Source organism: Stegostoma tigrinum, chromosome 13 (assembly GCF_030684315.1).
Source record: "Stegostoma tigrinum isolate sSteTig4 chromosome 13, sSteTig4.hap1, whole genome shotgun sequence".
In the NCBI taxonomy this organism is placed as follows: Eukaryota; Metazoa; Chordata; class Chondrichthyes; order Orectolobiformes; family Stegostomatidae; genus Stegostoma; species Stegostoma tigrinum.
In genome coordinates, this window is record NC_081366.1 from 34540075 (window position 1) to 34566780 (window position 26706).

At 44.4% G+C, this 26706-nt stretch overlaps 1 protein-coding gene across 5 annotated transcripts in view; it reads left to right on the forward strand.

The window, feature by feature from the left end:
* Positions 1–1125: 1125 nt before the first annotated feature.
* Positions 1126–26706, forward strand: part of cnot8 (CCR4-NOT transcription complex, subunit 8) — a 33091-nt gene continuing 7510 nt past the window's right edge. Inside the window, exons 1-3 of one of the 5 annotated variants that reach the window (XM_048543558.1) lie at positions 1130–1237; positions 1805–1914; positions 24577–24726. In XM_048543558.1, the coding sequence (XP_048399515.1) occupies positions 24610–24726 (117 nt within the window). In that variant the 5' untranslated portion in view covers positions 1130–1237; positions 1805–1914; positions 24577–24609. Of the gene's footprint in view, positions 1238–1660; positions 1915–19124; positions 19958–24576; positions 24727–26706 lie in introns of those variants that run through there. The other 4 variants (XM_059650659.1, XM_048543559.2, XM_048543560.2 and 1 more) reach the window with 4 other exon arrangements.

Sequence of the window (26706 nt, forward strand, 5' to 3'; positions counted from 1 at the left end):
TTTCGATACCACAATGAATAAGATGGATTGTACATGTAGTTAGGGGCAATATAAAAAGGAGATTCTGAAGTTTGCATATCAGGAGGGCGCTGGTTGGAATACATTTTGTAGGCCTTTATTGGATCGCGTTCTGGGTTAGGATTCGTATACATGCGTAGCCTAAATGCACCTATACCATGAATATCATTTCCAGTACTAGATATTTGCCTTTCCCAATATTCAAGGTACTCCAACCCTGACGAACCTGTATGTAATTTAACATCTCCCCATTTTAAATCATATTGTTCCTTGGGACTTAAACCAAAATATATGCTGATATTGAAGAACAGCATGTGAATTAATGCAGCAGGGTCCTGTAGGCCAATAGCTCCACATTCATACAATTTATTTAATTCCTCCTCTGTTGGTGCTTCCATACGATTTGGTCGATTACCTTTGCCTTCTTCCTTAAGTTGCTTTTGCTTTGCCTTCAGAGCATCTTTTGTTTTTTTGAACTGGTTTCCAGTTCCTTGAAAGATAGAATGGCCATACTTGTGACGTCGCAACCAACGGTCAATACTACCCAAAATTCCTCGAAGTGAACTGGGTTCAAATTCGTCCCCGTTCTTTTTACGTACAGAGACAATAAAATCTGCCAAGATGGAATCAAGGGTATCAAGCTTTATTTCATAAATTTGTCTGGTGTCTCCAATGGAACTGAGATATGAGTTAAGTAGCCTCACATCCACAAGGGTCTTCCTTAGTGTGTTTTGATTTTCAGTTTCTGTAATAGTTTTGTCTCTATCTTCTTCAGTCAGTATCACAGATGTACTTGTAGAAGGTTGCTCAGGAGTCATTGTTCTCATTTCCCTTCCCTTCAATATAACTTTGTATCTGTGCTACAGTTTTTGGAAATGTCTGAGAGGTTTAGAAGCCCGCTGGCAGAAGTAACCTGCAACTGCGAGCTGGCAGCCTCCAAATAGACGACCTTTCACACAACTTGCCCTCCCACAACGTCACGGAATGCAGGTTACCAGTCAGGTGACCGCGCGCCGAAGCAGCGTCCAATAGAAGCGGCCGCACGCGCGGCATGCTGGGATCAGGCCAATAAAGCGCGCGCTGCACTGACGTCACGACGCATTTTTGCATCGTCACGTGGGAGGTGCCTACGGGATAAGATGGCGGCGAACGTCAGTTAGTGCTTAGTCGGAGCTGCTCCAGAGTCAATCCGCAGCTTTCTGTAGATTCTCATCGCGTAGTAAGTTTTATCTGAAAAAGTTAGTCTTATCTTGCTGCCAGGTTTTTTTTGGTTATTTTTCAGCTATTCAAGACAAAACTAAATGGGACTTTGACCCCCTCAGTGTCATAAATCGTACAGTATGGTTAAACACAAAAGGCTAGTTATCTCTTTTTTCGGACTGGCTGTCTGGAACAGCTCATTAGTTTGTCCCACAAATCTGCACCCCCACTCCTGTAGTCTTTGCGTTTCAATTTAAACTTCCGATTCTTATTAAATCTGCCTTTGACATCTAGGACTGAAAGTGTCACTCAGGTGGTGCATTCCAGATTCTAACCATTTACTGTTTAATTTTTTTTCGTCCTGCTGCTGTTGAATTTTTAGTCAGTCTTTACGTGTATGTCAGTGCTAATTTATTTCCTCTATCAAATCTACTCTGTCTAGATCTTTCCAAGAAGAACTACTTGGCTTTATCAATTGCCCATTTAACTGAAGTCCCATATCTTTTTTGGAACCGTTCTAGTAATCTTTCTTCACTCGTGTAGCCATTAGCAAATGCCCTGAATGAGCTGATTTTTTTTTCCCAAGGATTTGAGTGAGTATGCCAAGTCAGGAAATTTCCCAACCAATCCTGTTTACGTTTTCAAGTTAGCTGGGATTGCATTGCTTCTGGAGGTTGTCCCAAGCCAACAACTAAGGTAGGTACATGTTGAGGCTGGTACGTTGGAACACCTTCTTCAGTTTGCTAGTTTTAATGAAAAAGATCGGGCTTTCACCCTGTCCATATGTATTCCTTCATAACCTCATGTCCTCTCATTCTCTGACCTATTTCCACTACCTCATAGTCCTCCTTGTATCCTTCGTAACGTCCGTAACACTCACCCAAATAACACTTTGGGCAGATGTTGGCAACTTGTTTTGAAATGGATGTAAAAATAACATTATATTGCACACTTACTACTATTAAATGAAGCATTCAAAATGCAATTTTGAAAATGTAGATCCCCTCATGATCAGTCTGTTGTTAAAACAAACTTATTTCACTAACCACATCAAAGACACTTATCTTTTAATGAATTCCTAAAACTGTCAAAGTATGAAAACTGTCCTGTGATATAAGTTTTTTCTTTGTGAACCTTTTGAATTTCATGCAAATCATTCATAATAATAGGCTAATACAGTCATGAACCATGGTGGCTGCAAGCAATGGAGTCTGCTGAAGCTGGAAAAACTGGATGGCCTGTTTTAAAACACTACACTAGATGGCATGTTAACCAAAGCAACAGAAGCAGTTAGGAGCTTAGTTTTCTTGATGTTAAATCTGCAGAAGAATTTTCTTTTTATTTTAAAGGGGTTTTTTGGTATTTAAATCAAATTCAGTTTATTATAGTAGAGACACCAAACAATGTTTCTACAATTTTGAACGCATAAAAGAATGCAAGCTCGTTATGGGACACTTTTTAATCAAATGTATTTTGGATGTCCGTGTTCATGATGTCGACTGCATTACCCTCAACAACCTTCACTGTTACTTCATGAAAAATGTACAGAAGTCACTAAAAGGTAGCACAAAGGTTCATAAAATATTTGCTGAAGCAGCAAGCACCAGTACTTCACTTTACAGTTAGAATCCATCTACCTTAAAACTATTTGACTTACAGGGGATGCAATGTAGATTCATGAGAATTATACCTAAATCGTTCAAACAATTTACATAAGAGCTGCTTGTATTCTCTTGTTTGGATACTCACAATATGAATCAATACTGCATTAAAAGAGGAAATAATTGAATTTATGCAAGAAGCTCCTCTCACCCTAATCAGAAGTTTAAGGTTTCAAGACCTGGATATAAGTTTGCTCGCTGAGCTGGAAGGTTTGTTTTCAGATGTTTCATCACTTTATTTGAAAAAATATACTTTATTCATAGAATGTACAAAATAATAAAACATTTATACACCTACCTAGTCATGCAAGCCGCTCTGGGTTACCCAGGGGATATGCATACCAACTAATGGAAAAAACAAAACAAAGAAAAAAAATACCCCGGCAGTCGTCTTCCCCGCACAGTTCCGGTTGGCCCCCTGACCAGTTGGGGAAGGTGCCACCTGGGCCCAGTTACCAGATAGGGCCCTTTTTTCTATTCTGGACGAGGGATTTCATACGGTGGTCTTTCCCCAGCATGCCTTGGCGGCAGCTGCCCCAAGCTTTAGTGCGTCCCTCAGCACGTAGTCCTGGACCTTGGAGTGCGCCAGTCTGCAGCGCTCGGTCGGGGTCAGTTCTTTCAGCTGGCAGACCAGCAAGTTGCGGGCAGACCAAAGAGCGTCTTTCACTGCATTAATGGTCCTCCAGGTGCAGTTGATGTTGGTCTCGGTGTGCGTCCCGGGAAACAGCCCGTAGAGCATGGAGTCCCGTGTCACGGAGCTGCTCGGGACGAACCTTGACAAATACCACTGCATCACCCTCCAGACCTCCTGCGCATAGGCACACTCCAGAAGGAGGTGATCGACAGTCTCGTTCCCCCAGCAGCCACCTCGAGGGCAGCGTGCGGTGGCGCAGAGATTCCAGGCGTGCATAAAGGATCTCACTGGCAGAGCCTCTCTCACTGCCAGCCAAGCAATGTCCTTGTGCTTGTTTGAAAGTTCTGGCGATGAGGCAGTCTGCCAAACGACTTTGGCAGTCTGCGTGGGGAACCACATGACGGGATCCACCCTCTCCTTTTCCCGAAGGGTCTCGAGGATACAACGTGCTGACCACTACCTGACGGCCCTGTGGTCAAAGGTGTTTCCTTTCAAAAATTTCTCCACGAAGGACAGGTGGAACGGGACAGTCCAACTACTCAGAGCGTTCTCCGGCAACAAGGCCAGGCCCATCCTTCGCAACACTGGGGACAGGTTGAACCTCAGTAAGTAGTGACACTTGGTGTTTGCATACTGAGGATCTACGCACAGCTTGATGCAGCCGCACACAAAGGTAGCCATCAGGGCGTTCGGTATGTCCTTTCCCCCATTTTCCAGGTCTTTGTACATGGTGTCCCTGCGGACCTGGTCTATCCTCAACCCCAAAATGAAGTGGAAGATGGCCCGGGTGACCGCAGCGGCGCAGGTCCAGGGAATAGGCCAGGCCTGCGCCACATACAACAGTACCAGAAGCCCCTTGCACCTGGCAACCAGGTTCTTACCCGCGATGGAGAGGGACCGGAGCGTCCACCTGCACAGCCTCTGCTTCAGTTTGGTGATGCACTCCTCCCAAGTCATAGTGCATGCCCCAGCTCCACCGAACCAAACACCCAGCACCTTCAGGTAGTCTGTCCTAACGGTGAAGGGGATGAAGGAGCGGTTGTCCCAGTTCCTGAAGAACATGGCCTTGCTCTTACCCCTATTGACTTTGGCACCCGAGGCCAGTTCAAACTGGCCGCAGATGTCCAACAGCCTACTCACCGACTGACAATCGGTGCAGAAGATGGCGACGTCGTCCATGTACAGGGAGGTCTTGACCTGAAGGCCTCCACTGCCTGGGATAGTCACGCCCTTCAGGCTCACATCCCTCCTAATGGATGCGGCGAAGGGCTCCACGCAGCACACGAACAAGGCAGGAGAGAGCGGGCAGCCCTGCCTGACTCCAGATCTGACGGGAAAACTGTCTGATTCCCACCCGTTGATCGAGACTGCGCTAACGATGTTGGTGTAGAGCAGCCGGATCCAATTGCAGATGCCCTGCCCGAACCCCAATTTGGAGAGGATGTCCCTCATGAAAGCATGAGAGACCCTGTCGAAGGCCTTCTCCTGGTCCAGGCTGACGAGGCAGGCGTCCACCCTCCTGCACATAGGCGATCGTATCCCTGATAAGCGCGAGGCTCTCAGCGATTTTCCTGCCCAGCACAGCATAGGTTGGGTCAGGGTGAATTACCGACTCCAGGACAGACCTGACGCGGTTGGCCATGACCTTGGCCAGGATTTTGTAGTCCACGTTCAATAATGAAATGGGACACCAATTCTTAATTTTTTCCCTATCCCCCTTCCTCTTGTAAATGAGGGGGATGATACCCTTCCTCATGGACTTGCACATTTTCCCTGCCCAAAGCGCTCTATCGTACACCTCCAGCAGGTCATGGCCGACCAGGTCCCACAGAGCGGAATACAGCTCGACCAGTAAGCCGTCGCTCCCGGGAGTCTTATTCCTCTCCAAGGACTTGAGGGCTCTGGTCAGCTCGTGCAGGGATATCGGCCGGTCCAGCCACTCCCTCATGCCGCCGTCTAAGACCCTCGTGATAGATGACAGGAACAACTCGGAGGCTGTGCTGTCTGTGGGCTTCGCGTCTTACAGTCTGGTGTAGAAGGATCTGCTGATCCTCAAAATGTTGGGCCGAGATGACGTCACCGAGCCGTCGTCCTCCTTCAGCCGGCTAAGCACAGAACTCTCTTTGTGCACCCTCTGAAAGAAGAAACTCGAGCACGTCTCATCCTGCTCCACGGAGAGGACCCTGGACTGGAGGCAGTGGTCAGTGAAGAACACCGGCTCGACACGGGTGGACCTGACCGAGAACGCCCATGACACAAACAGGAAGTCTATCCTTGAGCGGATAGACCTGTCTGGCCGTGACCAGGTGTATCTCCGCTGCGCTCCGTCAGCAGGGGTGCTGAAGACATCGAGCAGCTTGGCGTCCTTCACTGTGCCCATCAGGAATCTGGACGTAACGTCCAGTTGACTCCCCCACCCGCTGTCCCCATGCCAGATCTTACATCTGCACTGGCCTGGACATAGCCAGCAGGGGTGGAAGCCGCTGCAGGACGGCCAACTGCTCACTCCGTACCGCTGGGGTGTACACGTTGATCAGCCTCAGGGAAGCGTTCCTGTAGGTGACATCGGCCACTAGGAGGCGCCCCCCCCACCAGCTGAATTTGAGAGATGGTGAAGTTGCGCCCCCGCAGCAGAATAGCCAGGCCCGAGGAGCAACAGTTGTTACCCGCCCGACCAGATCGAAGGCCCACAGGTCCAGGCGCCGGACCATTTCCCGTACCTGCTGAGATGCGGTATCCCGCACTCCTGCAGAAACAGGAGGTCTGCCTTGACAGTGGTCAGGTAGGCCAACGTGGGCACACATCTTGCGGTGGACTTGACGCTGTGCACATTAACGCTCGCAACTCGTAGCTCCATTGTGGGCAGTGACCGCAGTACCTCCCTGAGTCCAAGGTCCAGCCCCACCATCTGTCCCTTCATGCCCATTGCCTGGGTGAACTGCTGTTTGCTCTCCGGGCTCAGGAAACCGTCCGTGCTGTCTTCTGGGTTGCCTCCCCCCGTCGGGGGTACGGAGGCAGGAGAGTCCGGCTCTGGGTCAGGCTGGGGACACGCTGTTTCCTGCTTCCCGCCTGGAGGTTCTGGGGGGGTGGGGGGGGGCGGCCCTCCAGGGCCCCAGAGGCGCATGGCTGGGTGCCAGAGGGAGCCTCAGGACACCTCCTGTCTCCTGGAATCGGGGTGCTGGTTTCCTTCTTCCTTGAAATCTTTAGCTTCTGCTTTGGGTGGGCCTCCTCCGAATGCCCCTGGTCAGAAGAGCTCTTATAGCCCCCTTGTAGCTGCCTCTTCCCGCCTGATGGTTGTGGTGCCTGGGCCCGCCGGCGCGCCTTCCTCCTCACTTTCCGGACCGTCGTCCACTCCCCGGGTGACCTGTCTTCTCCTCCATTGACTCCAGGTTGTCGGGGGGGGGGAGCGGAGCCTGCAGGGGCGCTCTGCTGGCCTCGGGTCCGTCCTGCGGGGCTGGGCCCTCCTGCACAACCTGGCCCTCCTGCACATTAGGGGCGGTCCTTGCAGGGGCCTGGTGCCTTCCTCTCCTCCGGGGGGGGGGGGGGGGGCTTGCCCCGCATTGCCCCTGCCAGCGACCTGGGCATAGGTGGTCCCCTGCTGCGGGCATGCCCTATAGAGGTGGCCCGCTTCCCTGCAAAGGTTGCAGCTTTTTTCTTTTGGGCAATCATTTGCAAGGTGTCCCTCCTCCCTGCAGTTCCTGCAGATGGTGGCTTTGCAGTCGGCTGCCACGTGACCTGACCTACCACAGGCATGGCAGACTTTAGGTTGCCCTGTGTAGGTCAGGTAGCCTTTTGCTCCCGCCGATCGTGAAGCTGGACGGTGGGTGTACGACGTGACCGCCTGCGCCCATCCTCAGCATCACCCTGACCTGCCTCTTACTGGTCCAGATCCCAAAGGAGTCCATGATGTTGGTTAGGTCCCCGTCCACCTTCATGTACCTTCCGAGGAAGGTCAGGACATCAGCTGCTGGCACATGCAGGTTGTACATGTGGACGGTCACCATACGGCTCCTCTGCACCGGCATCACGAACAGCGGGATGGCGGTCATTATGGAGAGGGGCCCTCACCACCTTTCTCCTTGAAAACCTCCAGGAACGCTAGCAAAGCTTGGCACTCCAGAAGGTTACATCGTAGAAACCTCCTCCAGGGAAATCCTGCAGGCAGTAAATACCCGCAGCAGCGAACCCACAACAGTCCAACAGGACCCTCTTCACGAAGAAGATGCGGTCTATAGGTGCACCTTCATCTACCTTCTTCATGGAAACGGGGATGGTGTTCCGGACGCCCTCACCCGGGGCACGAGCACTCGCCGCAGCCATCACTGCAGGTTGGCTGCTCCCATGAACCAGCGTTAGGCCAAAGCCAGCATTATGATCCACCAGTTGCAAGGGTGCACAGCCAACCCAACGTCTTCCTTCCACCTCCAACACAGTTGCGCTCTCCTCTTCTCGGTCCACAAAAGAGTGGGTCTTTATTTTGTTCCGGATGTAAGCTGGCTCACTGAGCTGGAAGGTTCGTTTTCAGACAATTTGTCACCATTCTAGGTAACATCATCAGTGCGCCTCCGGTGAGGCACTGGTGTTATGTCCTGCTTTCTGTTTATGTGTTTAGGTTTCCTTGGGTTGGTGATGTCATTTCCTGTTCTTTTTCTCAGAGGGTGGTAGATGGGCTCCAAATCAATGTGTTTGTTGAAACGGAACACCCATGGGATCTCCGATATCGGGGTTCTTAGCAGAGGCAGTAATGCAGAGACTCGAACAAACAGCTCTGCCAACCATCCAACCCAAACTTTGAGTCCGCTACGTGGATGACACCTTTTTGTCATCACTGAAGAAAACAAATTAGAGGAAACCTTCAAGACCATCAATAATACTATTGGCATAAAATTCACAAAAGAGGAGGAAAACAACAACAAACTGCCATTCCTAGATGTCACAGTAGAGCGAACAGCCAACGGGGAACTTCAAACCAGCGTCTACAGAAAAACAACACATACGGACCAAATATTGAACTACAGGAGCAACCATCCCAACACCCACAAACGAAGCTGCATTAGAACATTATTTCAACCAGCCACCACACACTGCAGCACAGAGGAACTACGAAGAGCAGAAGAAAATCACCTGTACAGCATATTCAAAAAGAACGGGTATCCAAAGAACACAGTCCGCCGAGTTCTCAGCAACAAACCCAAAGAAACAGACAAAACATGCCTAGAAACCATAACCACTCTCCCCTAAATCAAAGACGTTTTGGAAATGACTGCCAGACTACTCGGAACTCTTGGCATCAGGGTAGCCCACAAACCCACCAACACGCTAAAACAGCAGCTAATGAACTTAAAAGACCCTTTACAGACAACAAGCAAAACAAACGTCATTTACAAAATACCTTGCAAGAACTGTGACAAACACTACATTCGACAAACAGGCAGAAAGCTAGCCACCAGGATACATGAACATCAACTAGCCGCAAAACGACATGACCCACTATCACTCATATCCTTACACACAGATGAGGAAGGACACCACTTTAATTGGGACAACACATCCATCCTAGGACAAGCCAAACAGAGACACGCACGAGAATTCCTAGAAGCATGGCATTCCAACCGGAACTCCATCAACAAACACATTGATTTGGAGCCCATCTACCACCCTCTGAGAAAAAGAACAGGAAATGACATCAACACAGGGAATGACATCACCAACCCAAGGAACCCTAAACACATAAATAGAAAGCGGGACATAACACCAGCGCTTCACCGGAGGCTCACTGATGATGTTACCTAGAATGGTGATGAAATGTCTGAAAATGAACCTTACAGCCCAGCGAGCAAACTTACATCCAGAACCTCAACCTGAGCTACAAATCTTCTCAAAACTTGCTAGTTTCAAGACCTACTTTGGAAATATGAGCACTTAATGCAGGTGGATATCTTCAGTGATACTAAAAGAACAAATGCAATATTGGAAATGTTATTTGCTGGATGAGCTGTTAAGACAGTTGTCATCCTCAAGTAGTATAAGGGACAACATATTTTTCCTATGGAAGTCAGATCCTGCTGTGTAATTGAAAACCATGTAAGTTTTGTAACTTGAAAAAAATCAAGTGGTGTACTGCTAAAAATATACAAGATAATTTAGATCCTAGAATCCCTACAGTGCGGGAACAGGCTGTTTGGCCCAACAAGTCGACACCACCCCTCTGAAGAGCATCCCCTGATTTTCCCACATCTAACCCAAACATCCCTGGGCACTATAGCATGGCCAATCCACCTACCCTGCACATCTTTGGACTGTGGGTGGAAGCCAGAGCACCTGGAAGAAACCCATGCAGACATGGGGACAATTGCCCAAGGCTGGGATTGAACCTGGGTCCCTGGTGCTGTGAGGCAGCAGTGCTAACTGCTGAGCCACCACACCACCCCTTTTTAAAGTTCTAATGTTCATCAGGATTTTACCTTCAGCTCATTCTTCCTGCCTTTTACTTTCCCTGAGGTTCCCTCACCACACTCCTACACCACCTGAGTATTAGCTCAGCCTTCTTTCACAGACATGAACTGTCCTAACACATGACAGTTTCACCTATTTGTTTAAATACTGGACCAGATAGAATAGAATAGGAGATCATAGAATTCCTACAATATAGGAATAGGCCATTCGGCCCAACGTGTTTCTTGTTTTCAGCGGCAGCAGCACGAGCCAGTGTGCGGTCAGGAAGGTACGGTTTTTTATTCCCTGGATAAAAACTCACCTCAGGCAGCGGCGGCCGCCTTGTTTTTAGAGGTGGGTGTGTGGAGAGAACATGAGCCAGGAGGGAACTGATATATTTGGTCATTGGCTAAACCTAAAAAAACTACAAGTGTAGTATCTCCTACCCATTCTTCACCTCTGACCAAAAAAAAGTGTGTGGAGGGTCAGTAAGCCAAGGTTTTTTTTATTCTTCTGGAAATCTAGAGTAGAGGGAATGGAAGCTGGGGCTGCATGCTCCTCTTGCAGGATGTGGGAGGTAAGGGTCACTGCTGGTGTCCCCTCTGATTTCATCTGCGAGAAGTGCACCCAACTCCAGCTCCCCAAAAATTGCGTTAGGGAGCTGGAGCTGGATGAACTCTGGATCATTCAGGAGGCTGAGGGGGCGATAGAGCGGAGTTATAAGGAGGTGGTCGCACCCAAGGTACAGGATAAAAGTAGCTGGGTGACTGTCAAGAAGGGGAAAGGGAGTAGGCAGACAGTGCAGGGATCCCCTGTGGCTGTTCCCCTCAATAATAATTATATCATTTTGTATACTGTTGGGGAAGTACCGGGGAAGGCCATTGCAGACAGGTCTCTGGCACTGAGCCTGGCCCTCTGGCACAGAAGGGAAGAGGGGAGAATAGGACAGCAATTGTAGTGGGGAATTCAATAGTAAGAGGCACAGACAGGCAGTTCTGTGGACGCGAACGAGATGAACGGATAGTATGTTGCCTCCGGGGTGCCAGGGTCCGTGACGTCTTGGATCGTGTCTTGAAATCCTTAAGGGGGGGGGGTGGTGAGCAACCAGCAGTCATGGTACACATTGGTACCAATGACATAGGTAGAAAAAGGTCAGAGAATGTGAAAAATGAGTATAGGGAGTTAGGTTGATAGCTGAAGTCCAGGAAAACAGGGTAATTATCTCTGGATTATGACTAGTGCCTCGTGATAACGAAGTAAGAAATAGGAGAGAGTGCAGCTAAACATGTGGCTACAGGGCTGGTGTAGAAGGGAGGGCTTCCATTATGTGGATAATTGGAGCACATTCTGGGGAAGGTAGGACCTGTACAGTAAGGACGGGTTGCACCTGAACTGGAAGGGCGTAGATATCCTGGGCGGGAGGTTTGCTTGAGCTATATGGGATGGTTTAAACTCGATTGGCAGGGGGTGGGGAGCCAGATTTGTAATTCAGAGGATGAGATATTCAGCCTTCCAAAAGACACAACATGGAGTGAAGTTGTTAATAAAGAAATGTGGTCGATGGAGCATAATTGTGGACACACAGATAGTTTTGGGTGTGTATACTTCAATACTAGAAGTGTCAGAAATAAGGCGGATGAATTTAGAGCATGGGTCAGCAGTTGGAACTGCGATGTTGTGCCCATTACAGCAACTTGGGTAACTTAGGGACAGGAATGGTTGTTGGAAGTTTTGGGATTTAGATGCTTTAAAAGAAATAGGGAGGGTGGTAAAAGAGGTGGGGGAGTGGCATTGCTAGTCAGGGCTAGCATAGCAGCTAGTGAAAGGCAGTTCGAGAATGATATGTCTACAGAGTCAGTTTGGGTTGAGGCCCAGAACAAGAAGGGAGCAGTCACTTTGGGTTTTTTTTTACAGACCCCCTAATAGTTGCAGAGAAGTGGAGGTGCGAGTTGGGAGGTAGATACTGGAAAGGTGCAGAAGTCACAGGGTTGTAGTCATGGGTGACTTCAACTTTACAAGTATTGACTGAAAACATTTTAGTTGTAATAGTTTAGATGCAGCAGATTTTGTCCAGTGTGTTCAAGAAGGATTCCTGACACAGTATGTAGGTAGACCAACACGAGGAGAGGCCACTTTGGATTTTGTGCCTGGCTGGCATTTTGGCATTAGCGATCATAAATCTATTACTTTTACAATAGTCATGGAAAAGGATAGGTACATACAGCACGGTAAGGTTTATAATTGGGGGAAGGATAATTACAATTCAGTTAGGCAAGAACTGGGTAACATAAAATGGGAACAGATGCTCTCTGGGAAGACCACTATTGAAATGTGGAGATTGCTTAAGGAATGCATACTGTGTGTGCTCGACATGTTTGTCCCTAGCAGGCAGGGAAGATGCAGTTGAGTGAGGGAGCCTTGGTTCTCAGGAGTGGTTGAACAACTGGTTAAGTGGAAGAAGGATGCTTATGTAAGGTTTAGGAAATAACGAACGGAAAAGGCTCTGGAGGAATGCAGGTTATCCAGGAAGGAGCTGAAGAAAGGGCTTAGGAGAGCTATAAGGGGGCATAAGAAAACCTTAGTGGATAGGATCAAGGAAAACGCCAAGGCTTTTTACACGTAGATGAGGAATAAGAGAATGACCAGAGAAAGGGTAGGGCCGATCAAGGATTGTAAAGGGAATTTGTGCACAGAGCCTAAAGAGATAGGAGAAGTCCTTAATGAATACTTTTATTCGATATTCACAACTGAGAGGGACCTACTTGTAGAGGACAGTGTGAAACAGGCTGGCAGGCTAGAGGAGGTCGGAATTTTGAGGAAGTTGAAGATAGATAAGTCTCCTGGGCCTGATGGGATTTATCCAAGGATTCTATGGGGAGCGAGGGAGGTGAACGCAGGGCCCTTCGCAATGATCTTTTTGTCCTCACTGTCCATGGGTATAGTGCCGGAAGGTTGGAGAGAGGCAAACATCGTTCCCTTGTTCAAAAAAGGGAATATGGATAACCCCAGAAATTACAGGCCAGTTAGTCGTACGTTAGCGTTGGGCAAATTATTGGAAAGGGCTCTGAGAGATAGGATTTATGGTCACTTGGAAAGGCACAGTTTGATTCGTGATAGCATGGATTTGTGAGGAGTAGGTCATGCCTCTCAAACGTTATTGAATTTTTTGAAGAGGTGACCAAACAAGTGGATGAAGGTAGAGCAGGGGATGTGGTATACTTGGATTTAAGTAAGGTATTTAATAAGGTTCCCCATAATAAGTAGGTATGGGATAGGGGGAAATGTGGCAGATTGGTTTCAGAATTGGCTGACCCTTATAAGACAGAGGGTGGTGGTCGATGGAAAATTGCCAATGTGATGCTCAGTTATGACTGGTGTACCATGAGGATCTATGCTGGGTCCGCTTCTATTTGTGATTTTTGTAAATGATTTGGATGAAGGAATGGAAGGGTGGATTAGCAAGTTTGTGGACGATATGAAGGTGGGTTGTGTTGTGGACAGTGCGGAGGGCTATTCTGAGTTACAAAGGGACATTGATAGGATGCAGAGCTGGGCAGAGAAGTGGCAGATGATTCATTTTGGAAGGAAAAATTTGAAAGCAGAATACAGAGTTAACAGAAAGATTCTTGGCAGTGTGGAGGAGCAGAGGGATCTTGGGGTTCATTTCCATAATTCCCTGAAAGCTGCCACCCAGGTGGATAGAGTTGTTAAGAAGGCATATGTTGTGTTAGGTTTCATTAATAGAGGGATTGAGGTTTAGAGCCGTGAAGTTATGCTGTTGCTATACAAAACCCTGGTTCGGCCACATCTGGAGTATTGTGTCCAGTTCTAGTCACCCCATTACAGGAAAGATGTGGAAGCGTTGGAAAAACTGCAGAGGAGATTTATCAGGATGTTGCCTGGAATGGAGAGAAGGTCTTTCGAGGAAAGGTTGAGAGAGCTGGGGCTTTTCTTCTTAGAACGACGAAGGATGAGAGGTGACCTGATAAGAGGTGTACAAAATGATCAGAGGTATAAATAGAGTAGACAGCCAGAGATTTTCCTAGGGTGGAGATAGCTATTACAAGGGGGCATAGTTTTAAAGTGAGTGGAGGTAGATATTGGGGAGACGTCAGAGGTAGGTTCTTTACTCAAAGTGGTTGGGATGTGGAATGCATTGCTGAAGAGGGTAGTAGAGTTGGCCTCATTCGGGGCATTTAAGCGGCTATTAGATAGGCATATGGATGATAGTATAAGGTAGGGGTGGAGGTTAGGTCGACCTTAGAATTAGGGTAAAAGTTCGACACAACACCGTGGGCCGAAAGGTTCTAATTTGCTTTTCAAGCAGCAAGATTGTTATATTATTGAATCAGACCAGCACCACGTGTTAAGGGGAAACTGTCCAGTTTCTCTGCAGATTGGTGGGAGCATTGCAGCCAGAAACATCCACAGCCAGCCAGCAGAAAACATCTTTCTCTCCATGTTAAGTGAAAAGGTGTAATAACCAAGAAAGTTAAAAGAATGAATTAGCATAAAAGACCTAGGCCCACCTGATCAACAACTGAATTGAAGTGAATCGAATCTGTCTACGGACAACAATATATCATCATTTCTAAAATCAAAAGAATTCCTAGAGATATTATAATCTAGCATTGTGAACTATATTTTTTGATCTTAAAGATTTTAGTTTCCTGTCTACATTTTCCCAAACATAATATTTTTCTCAAACCGCACATCCTTTGTCTGTCTTATTCATCTTTGAGTGTGTATAAATGGGATTTTAAATGGATATACGTTAAGTCTCATAGTAATAGATTATTAATTATTTCCTTTCTCTACCATTTGATAATAAATAAGTATGTTTAAACTAAAGAGTTATTTGCAATTAACTATGAAACCAGATGTGAATGACTTTTATCCTGTTTTTGATATTTACATGTTGTGGCAACTTGTGGAACATTGCAGTCATGCATCAGCTCACATTAGTTCACTCTTCCCATTAATTTGGGAAGAGAGGATATTAAAAGTAATCATGTGGCACTGCTTGAAGTCTTTGCAAATATGTTTTCCTCATCCATCATAAAAATGATACCTGTGTGCGAACTGCCTGTTTCCCTGCATTATCACGGGAATATACTTCATAAATATGTAATTGGATGTCCTGAGACATAAACAGTGCTGTATAAATGTGTCTTTCTTTTGCATTCATTCAGTTACACCTGCAGCTTGTGGTTGGGCAGTGCGCTATTGTAAGGATATTGAAACCATTAAAAAATAGACAGCAACGATGAGTCAGAATCTTAAAATGATGCTCTTACTTTTTTCCTTTTTAAACAGAGGTATTTTGGGGCATCTGGTAGAATTTTACAAACTTATTTAAAGTGAGGTAAAAGGTTAAATAGTTTATGAAGCAAAAAGAGTGTTATATGAATCTATTGACGACATAGATGGTTTCAGATAGGACTTGATTGATAGTTTTAATTCTGTGTCAGGCTACTAAAGATATTGGTGTACAATTCATTTGCTGTAGTCAATAGCTTCAATCCTTTTTTTGGCTGAAATATATTAGAATTCATCAGCTATTGACTTTATCATTGACTGTGTATTTTTATGCCTTGATCGACACAACTTTTTCTATGCAACTTCTGTGTCATTGGCAATCTGTCTCTCAATTGTACTAATTCATTGATATGCATAATGTTTAGTTGAAGCCCACAGATCCTTGAGTCACCACTAGACAGAACCTTCTAATTTGAATACTTGTCCATTATCCCCTCTGTCTACATCAGTCAATCACTTTCCTTAATCCCATTAGTTTTAATTTTAGCATACAATCTCTTGCATGGAATCTCAGCTTTTGGAAATCTATAAAAACCATACATATAGGCATTCTAGTAGTTGCTACTTAGTAGCTTTGTCATAAATTTGTGTGATTAGAATCCATAATTCTCCTTTAAAGTGCACAGTTACACTGCCCTAAATTATAGATTCTAATAACTTCCCCACCACACATTTTAGTCTAGCAGATCTATAAAATCCTGGATTTTCTCTCCTTAATACTACAAGGTGTATGAAGTGGATTTGGTTCTGTCAAAAGTATATCTAGTTTTTAATTTGAAAGTATGAGTTCCTATTTCACAGATCCACTGTTTGTTTAAGAAAAAACATGAATTTCAAAATATCAAGCACATTTATGACCTTATAATATGTGAAACTGAATCCTTGTCATTCCTATTCAGTTTATACAATAGGTCCACAAATACACAAACTAGTCCTCTAATCATCTTGCAAATGTTGACCAAATCATGTCATCATGTAGATTTCTTTAAAATAGAGACTCAGTTCTATCTAAAGAATGTGGATCCTTGAAACTGGAAATTGCTATAGTTTCTTTTTTCTGCACTCTTTTCTAAGCCTCAATATCACCCTGCATATGAGGAGACCTGAAGTGAACACAATACTCCTGGGCCTAACCATGGTCTTATACAAGGATAAAATGTTGTTCTTTATCGTGTTGAAAGTATTTGTGAATACCCTATTCCTTTTAGCTATAGCTTCATAGTTCATTATGTCATTTATAGATTGATGTACCAAAATGCCTTAATGGGCTTAGTTTCTCCTGTGCTGTATTTTTACAGTTGTGTTATGAAATTTAAAGGATTGATTGTGTTGTGGTATTACCATCAATGTGAAATCAGTGGAAACAAGGAAAAATAGCTCAAAACGTTAGTTAAAATAGAATAGGAAAAAGTAACCAACTTCGTCCTGACAATGTAGGAAACACAGTTTAGACCTGAAATACTTTGGAATAAGTTACTGGCATATGAACTTGAATCACTTCGTATAGTGAAGGAGTAAGGAGTAATTTTGTGTAGTTGTCTTCGAATGACCAATGCAGATTTGATTCCTCACACAGTCAATCTAAATCTGAAAGGGAAAATGAAAAGCAGCTCTTTAAAGCTGTTGCCGTGCAACTTCTAGCAACCATCTGAGTTTTTCAAGCGTGCTTACTGATATCCAAATTGGGTTCTGCCAGGGCCGCACAGTTGTTGACTTCATTGCAGCCTTTGTTCAAACGAAAACATAGAACATTACAGCACAGTACAGGCCCTTTGGCCCTCGATATTGTGCCGACCTGTCATACTGATCTGAAACAAAAGAGTTGAATTCCACACGGGAGGTGGGGTGGGCGGGGGGGAGTGAAAGCACCTGACCTCAAGAATGCATCTGGTTGTAGTATGTGTGAGTCAGTGGAAATCAAGGGAAAACTCTCTGCAAGTTGGAGTCATACCCAGCACATTGAAAGAAGGTTGGAGGGCAGTTATCTCAGCTCCTGGACATCTCTGCAAGAGTTCTTCAAGGAAGTGTCCCAGCGTTAAATATCTTCGGCTACTTTATCAATGACCTTTCCTCCATCATAAGGTCAGAAATGGAGATGTTCAGACCATTTGCAACTTCTCAGATACTAAGTAATCCATATATGCCTTCAGCTCTATATCCATAACCTAGACCTATCCAGATACATACCCAATACCTAGAGAATGTCCATGCTTGGGCTAACAAATGTCAAGAAACATTCATGTTACATAAGTGTCAGGCAATAGCCATCTCTGACAAGAGAGAATATAACCACTAACATTCAAAAGTCTTACCATCTCGAAATCCCCCACAATGTCTTGAGAGTTACCATTGACCAGAAACTGAACTGGATTAAGCATATAAACAATGTCCACAGGAACGGATCAGAGGCTTGAAATCCTATAGTGAGTGACTCATCTCCTGACTCCCCAAAGCCTGTTCACCACCTACAAAGCACAGATTAGGAGTGTGATGGAATATTCCTTTTTTGCCTGGATGTGTTCAGCTCCAATACAACTCAAGAAGCTTGACAAAGCAATTCACTTAATTGGCACCACATCAATAAACATTCATTCCCTCCAACACTGATGCACAGTAGCAGCAGTATATACCATTTACAAGATGTACTAAAGCCCTGTGGATATCCTTAAACCAAATGGAATGCAAAGTGTCATGATGATGCCCTCTCAAGGAGACGGGTATGGGCAATAAATGCTAACCAAACAAGCTCAGCCCAAATCCCCTGAATGAAGAAAAAAACCATAAATAAAAATGAGCACTGCTGAAAAGATATAATTTTGTTACAAGTTTTTCAACTTGCGCTCCTCAGGACATTTGCAAAGATACGCACTCAAAACGAAAGCTTACATTTATACTTCATGAAAGGACATGTTGCAGCTGTACAGGACATTGGTTAGGCCACTTTCAGAATATCACGTTCAATTCTGGTTTACCTGCTATAGAAAGCATGTTGTGAAATTTGGAAGGGTTCAGAAAAGATTTACAAAGATGTTTCCAGGGTTGGAGGGTTTTAGGGAGAGGCTGAATAGGCTGAGGATATTTTCCCTAGTATGTCAGAGGCTTGGGGTGACTTTTAAAGAGATTTATAAAATCATGAGGGGCATGGATAGGATGAATAGCCAAGGTCTTTTCCCTGGGTTGGGGGAATCCAGAACTAGACATCATAGGTTTAAGGTGAGAGAGGAAAGATTTAAATGGCCAAGGGGCAACTCATTCATACAGGTGGAGGTGCGTGTATGGAATGAGCTGCCAGAGGAAGTGGTGGAGGCTGATACAAATATGATATTCAAAAGGCATCTGATGGGTGTATGAATAGAAGGGGTTTTGAGGGATACGGGCCAAATACTAGCAAACGCGACTAGGTTAATTTAGGCTATCTGGTTGGCATGGACGAGTTGGACTGAAGGGTCTGCTCCATGTTGTACAGCTGTATGACTCTATGACAGAACTGATTGATTGACAAGTTAATTCTGATTGGTGGAAAAGTTGTCATGGAAAATGAGAGGCATGGTCTACTCCAATGCAGTATCAATGTTTCCCCTTGAACCACTCCAGTTGCAAAATGTCTTGATAAATGTCGGGTGAAAAGTCTTGACAAACTGTCAGCAATGCTCATGAAAGCATGTACTGCTGAACGACTACAAGCAAAGATAATCAGCAAACCCAACCATTATACGGTATTTGCAATATTTGTAGACTTTGCATGATGAATACATGGGAAGTGATTGATTGTGCAGGAACACCTTCTAGTGGAGTTTACAATCCTTGCAGGAGCTAAAGATGGATACTCAGGAGAGTCTTCAGTCGTGATGCGGTGATAACAGGATAGGAAATATTGCTAGAGTTCCTCTATGACCGTCCAGTTATATATCACAGTAGTGAGAAAAGTCCAACTGAGGTGGTTGATGGAAAAGAGAGTAAGCAAGAAGACCTCTTGAGCCTGCATCGCTATTCACAGAGATCGTGGCTGATATTCAACCTGATTTCCACCAATAATTTCATCTCTTGATTTCCTTATTGGTGTGTAAAGTCCATCTAACCTCTGTTCTGAATAAACCTAAGCACATGAAATATTGCTTTACAATTGGAATCGGTGGGAAAACTGCTCTAATTAAAGCCGGAACAGCGGAAGCAATTCTACATCGTTGTAGGTACAGACATGTCATGAGTCACCTCGGCGACTGGCGAGACTTGAAGCCGGACCGCCTGACCCACAAGCAGGGACGCTACCAACTCTGCTTTACACGATCCCTTTAGAAGCACCATCCGCGCGATCCGGGCTGATTGTCAAATGATTTCAGAGATAATAGTAACTGCAGATGCTGGGGAATCCGAGATAACAAAGTGTAGAGCTGGATGCACACAGCAGGCCAAGCAGCATCAGTGGACCAGGACGGCTGACATTTCGGGCCTAGACCCTGCTTCAGAAATAATTGACAGGTTCGATTTGCGTTAGCCCCGCCTCTCGAGCCTACAGCGCATGCCCGTTGTTTGCCGTCTTTGTCCTTTCACTATTAACTCCGGGTAGTTGGCAAAGTGCTGAAGATTCAACGAATCAACACTAAAACAAGGAATCTGTTAATGGGGCTGGGAAGCTGGTCCGCTCTATGAGTGCAGGTTTTATTTAAACTTGGCGAGTGACGGATACAAGGTGAGTGGCAGGTTTTAATGGTAGCGACGGTGTAGGGCTGGCCTGGTTTGGCTTGGCCTGTCCGGGTTGAAGCGGATGCAGAGAAGCGACATTATTCCCGGGCGGGAGAGGGGGTGGGTCCTGGCCCAACGTTTAAAATCTTCCCGCCGCTACCCGGGCGCTGCACGGATGGTCCTGCCGTCGTCTTGTCTAACGCGCTTTTACTTTCCCTGGGACTGTTTTGTAACACTTGACCTCGATGTTCCTGATTCAGAAGCTACTACAACGACAGTATGCACTCTGCAGGATATATTGAATGTCGTGTTATTGCAGCAATATGTTATTAAGACGACTTTGCAATCAATCTCTGTAGCTGTCGCACCAAGGAATTTATTTTACGTAAACTTTAATTTGGATTATATGACTAGTTATGGGAATAATGCTGTACTACTGAAAATGAACAAAATCTGTGCAGAATTCTTCGATCGTTCGATATTTGGTGTGGAATTTAAGATGATGGAACATTTGTTGGATCATCTGTATTCTGAATTAAAGCGTACAAAGCCAAATCTTGTACACGAAAAGTTATTTCCTAATGCAGTAAAAAGGTGTTGGAACTTAGTGTCAAGATTTTAACACTGTGTTAACACCAGTGCCAACACCACAGTTTCAAACCGAAACAAACAATTGAAGCTCTAGTGATAAATCAAGTTTTTTTTTCAAACACGTAAACAAATCTGAAAAAATGGATTCACAATCGTCAAAACGGAAATCATGTCTCCTGCCTATCTTGAATGGCTTATGAATTAATTATCTTTGACTAGTTAGAAAAAAAAACGCACAGTAATCTATAAATCTGGACAGTATTTAATAAATTGAAGTAACATACAAGGAGTTAAAATCACAATTGTACCTGTTTGTTTTTCCAAACGTCAAACAGTTGGCTGAATGCAAAATGCAGTTAGTTACACAGGCCATTAAACTTTGGAGCAGAAGAAGCAGGCCATTCAATGAAATCATGGTTGATCTGATAAACCTCAACTCCACTTTCTTGCGTTTTCCCATAATCCCTGATTCCCTTAGTCTTAATGAACCAGCCTCTGCAGCCCTCTGTAGTAAAGGATTTCACAAATTAGATGTATTCAGCTTGCCAAAAATTGCTCTTGGGAACATGCACACCATGAGCATCAAGATGTTTTCACAATCTTACACTAAAATAGGGAATCAGAGAAAGTGGCTAAAACCTGTCTGAAGTTTGAAGCCTTTAAAACCTATGCAAACCTCATCATGAACACTGGTTCTTAAAGGTTTTGGTTGTACAGCTTCTTTGTAAATAGACTAGTAATCATGGACTTCTCATGTAATTTATAACACTCAGTAGTTTACAGGATCAGGATGCTATGTTAGTGTGGATTCCAGATTGACAGAGAACAGTAGAATAAACCAAAAACTGGATGTTGACCGAATAAGTGGTATAAGGATCAGTACTTGCTTGCTCTCAGCTATTTACAATCAATATTACTTACGTGAGGAGACGGAGGTAAATGAATCCAAATTTGCTGATGACTGCAAAAATAGGGGAAATTGAGTGATGATGAGGACGCAAAAAGACATGTTATAAAGAAGTTGGATGAGTGGGCTCGAACATGTCAGCGGAAATAAAATGCGGCAATATGTGAAATTAACCACTTTGGTAGGGAAATAAAGTGGAATATTTTCTGCATGATGTAGAAACTGGGAAATATTTGCATTCTGAGAGTCTTGCTGTAAATGAATCATGAAATTAACATGCAAGCACAGAAGCAATGAGGGAGGCAAGTGATATTTTAACTTTTGTTATAAGGAGATTGGTTTCTAAGAATAAATAGTATTGCAGCAATTTTACAGTGCATCGTTTAGGTCATACTGGAATACCATGCAGATTTAGTACTTTTAGGCATTTTTGGAGTTTGTTATCAAATTGGTTCCTGGGATACAGGATATTTTATGAGGAGGGTTAGAATGGACTGATCATGTTTTCCCTGAAGTTTTGAAAAATGGACATGATCTAATTGAACTATAGAATTCTTAAAGGACTTGGCAGGGTAGATGCAGGAGAAAATTTTCTCCTGGCCGGAGAATCAGATCATGGGATCACAGTCTCAATAAATTATCACTCATTTAGAACTGACGTGAGAAGGATTTTCACAGAAAGGATTGTGACTGGAATTCTCAGAAGTCTCTGGGTGCTCGGTTATGAAGTATTTTCAAAGCTGTGGCTGGCTTTTAGATATTAAGAAAATTGAGGGATTCAGGAACAATGTGGGAAGATGGAGTTGAGGTTGAAGATCAGCATGACCTTCCTGAATGACAAATCAGGCCCAAAGGGCCAAATTTTTTTTTAACTTGTCCCAGTTCTTAATCTCAAATATTGATACAAATTTGAGGATTCTTTCACAGATTTAGATAGTGACAAACAAATGAAAGATAAATGATAAGTTAACACTATATTAAAATTACAGTACGTATCAACTTAATTGTTTTTAATGTGTTTAAAGATTATCTGGGAATGTTATCCAAACACAGCCAAATAGTCAGCATTTTTATTCATATTGCTTATTTTTATTTGTTTTCATGGAGAAGTTATCTTTTTAACTTGCTTAAATATTCTGCTAAGTTGTAGTAATTTATATTCCTTAAAATATCAAAAAAATACACAGGAACTGGGTTGGATTTGCACAAGCCTGTAAAATATTCCCGGCAGTGTTACATTCAAATGAGTGCTCTTAATGGAACTGAAGAGAAGACAACTCTAATTCTGAAACAATAAAATGTGAGGCTGGATGAACACAGCAGGCCAAGCAGCATCTCAGGAGCACAAAAGCTGACGTTTCGGGCCTAGACCCTTCATCAGAGAGGGGGATGGGGGGAGGGAACTGGAATAAATAGGGAGAGAGGGGGAGGCGGACCGAAGATGGAGAGTAAAGAAGATAGGTGGAGAGGGTGTAGGTGGGGAGGTAGGGAGGGGATAGGTCAGTCCAGGGAAGACGGACAGGTCAAGGAGGTGGGATGAGGTTAGTAGGTAGCTGGGGGTGCGGCTTGGGGTGGGAGGAAGGGATGGGTGAGAGGAAGAACCGGTTAGGGAGGCAGAGACAGGTTGGACTGGTTTTGGGATGCAGTGGGTGGGGGGGAAGAGCTGGGCTGGTTGTGTGGTGCAGTGGGGGGAGGGGATGAACTGGGCTGGTTTAGGGATGCAGTGGGGGAAGGGGAGATTTTGAAACTGGTGAAGTCCACATTGATACCATATGGCTGCAGGGTTCCCAGGCGGAATATGAGTTGCTGTTCTTGCAACCTTCGGGTGGCATCATTGTGGCAGTGCAGGAGGCCCATGATGGACATGTCATCAAGAGAATGGGAGGGGGAGTGGAAATGGTTTGCGACTGGGAGGTGCAGTTGTTTGTTGCGAACTGAGCGGAGGTGTTCTGCAAAGCGGTCCCCAAGCCTCCGCTTGGTTTCCCCAATGTAGAGGAAGCCGCACCTCCTCTACATTGGGGAAACCAAGCGGAGGCTTGGGGACCGCTTTGCAGAACACCTCCGCTCAGTTCGCAACAAACAACTGCACCTCCCAGTCGCAAACCATTTCCACTCCCCCTCCCATTCTCTTGATGACATGTCCATCATGGGCCTCCTGCACTGCCACAATGATGCCACCCGAAGGTTGCAGGAACAGCAACTCATATTCCGCCTGGGAACCCTGCAGCCATATGGTATCAATGTGGACTTCACCAGTTTCAAAATCTCCCCTTCCCCCACTGCATCCCTAAACCAGCCCAGTTCATCCCCTCCCCCCACTGCACCACACAACCAGCCCAGCTCTTCCCCCCCACCCACTGCATCCCAAAACCAGTCCAACCTGTCTCTGCCTCCCTAACCGGTTCTTCCTCTCACCCATCCCTTCCTCCCACCCCAAGCCGCACCCCCAGCTACCTACTAACCTCATCCCACCTCCTTGACCTGTCCGTCTTCCCTGGACTGACCTATCCCCTCCCTACCTCCCCACCTACACCCTCTCCACCTATCTTCTTTACTCTCCATCTTCGGTCCGCCTCCCCCTCTCTCCCTATTTATTCCAGTTCCCTCCCCCCATCCCCCTCTCTGATGAAGGGTCTAGGCCCGAAACGTCAGCTTTTGTGCTCCTGAGATGCTGCTTGGCCTGCTGTGTTCATCCAGCCTCACATTTTATTATCTTGGAATCTCCAGCATCTGCAGTTCCCATTATCTCTAATTCTGAAACGTTAGTTTATAAGAAAAAATCTGCTTTGAGCTTGTTAAATATCTAAATATGTTATTGCTGTTAATACTAATTTGGCCAATACCAGGTTGTGATCTGTAAACTGTCTATATGAGTCTTAAACTAATTACTGTGAACTTTTGCAATTTGGGTGGCTTTTGTTTTGCTTTTTTTCCCTCCCCTTGTTTTTTTCTCTCCCACCTGCTAGAGAGATTATTGTGCAGCCTTCTGCAATAGCAGGTATTAAAAGAAGAAAGCGTAGTTTTAAAGTCCAAGCACAATATCGTGAGCAAAGCGTGAAATAGCATCTCGCACATTGAATCTGCTCGAGTTAGCATGACCTAATCAGTTTTGTTCTTTGTTTTTACAGTGCCCATCAGCCCATTTTGGCAACCTCTTCAAAATGCCAGCTGCAGAAGAAGATCATAGTCAGATAATCCGTGAGGTATGGGCAAATAACCTGGAAGAAGAGATGAGAAAAATTCGCTTAATTATTCAAAAATATAACTATATAGCTATGGTAAGTCTTCATGAACCATGTGAAAGAGTATTTGAATTAAAAATATCTAATATTTTACTTCTCTAAGTGGAGAAATCTAGGGAATGAACTGAAGTAGGTTTTGCCATGTGTGTATCTTAATATTATACATCTATATGACAGCATTCACTAAGCATAAATTTTAGTGAGATGGAGTAGAAAATTAGGGCTCTAATTTACATTAAAATAATGAATGGGCTCTGTACAATTGAGAATAGTTTAGAAAATATAGACAAAAAGGTTAGTTAGGCTCCTTAGTCAAAGCTAGGAATTAAGCTTTCTATCATGCTGTCATCTTGGAAAGGCAAGCCAAATGTACAGATGGGAAAGCATGAATTTAGAACATTTGAAGTCTTAAACTTTAATGGTAAGGATGAGGGGTTTTCACTTCAAAAGAAAAATTGATATACAGACAGTTTCATATAATGAAGAAGGAGAACTAACTTTAATTTATTTGGCATGCTTATGACCTCAATTCCAAAGTGGCTTCACAGCTAATGATGTACTATTACAGTTTAGTATTGTGGGAAATCACGGTATGAGCATAATGACTTGCTGACATTTTCCTGTCTTTTCTGTTTCAATCAAGCTGGTTGAGGAATTAATGTTAGTGAGGACAATGGGGAAAAATTCCTGCACTTTGAATATTGCCACACCAGCATGTCACTGGAGTGGATGTAAAACAAAAACCTTTCGCCCAATGAATGAGTGATACGGTTTTTGATGTTTTCCAAGAAAACTGATGAAAAGGCACATGTTTGCATTTGCTGGAAAAGCTGAATAAAGCCAAAGATGGAAGACTGCAATGGCTTTTTGATTCTTAATTTTGGACAAAAATCACGGTTGAGAAAAGTAGTAAGAAATGCCTTTGTTGGTTATTTAAAACAACTTGTATTTATGCAGCTTCTTTAATGCTGCAGATTGTCTCAAGCCTCTCAAAGGTATTATGTAACACACATACAGTGGTACAGTTGCCAGTAATCGAATTATTAAAATCTGAAAACCTCAAAAGGCCAAGATTTAAGAAGCATAGATATCTCAAGGTTGTGGAGCTGCAGAGATTACAGGAATAGGGAAGGGTAAGGCTATGGAGGAAGGTGAAAACAACAAAATGTTAAACCTGAAGTGTTGCTGGACAAGAAGCTCTTGTTGTTATCACTGAGTACAGGGGTAAATTTTGAATAGTGCTTTAACGTGAATTGACATACAAGTAACAGCAGGTGGCATGCCTCAGTGCTAGAATGCAAGTCATAGTTTTTCATGGTTTAGCCTGTGCCAAAACATGCAGAATTTCTTAAACCTGTTTGTCATGGTTCCTGCATCAAGGAAATGGAGAATTTTTCAGTCCAGAGATTAAATAATGCAAGACAATTTTTTCCCCTGAGTATGGTGAAAAGTGTACGCTTTGTTTTTATGTTGGAATGCCACATACTTTTCTGCTGCTGCTACTGTGTAGTTGGCAATGCCTGTTTTGGAACTCGGGCACTTTAGAAAAAAAAACAAATTTCTGTCTATTTTTGGATGTTAGGTTCACTTGATAGCCACTATTTCATTTCATTTACTTTGAACTTCTTAAAGGAATTTTTTCTTCTTACAAATTATTCTGTGGAACTGGCTTAACTCTTCCTATACTTCTAATAGTGACAACAGATGTTGGATAAGCCTACAAGACCTGGCCTTCAGAAACCAAGTAATTATTCATTAAACTTGGAGTAGGGTTTCGATGTTTGAAAATACAGATCAGGTTTTCTGAATTCAACCAATCATGGAATGTGGAATGACCATTTGATACAACAAACATCTTGTTTTTGTGCCATTTTAAATTCGTTAAGTAAAGATTTGCCCCAATGGCACCTGCTCCCAAAAACAAATATGCTATTTTAGAAAATATTTGCTTTTGCATCATTACTATTCAACCCACCCATATTAATTTCATCTGTGAGCCCAACAGCGTAGAAACTA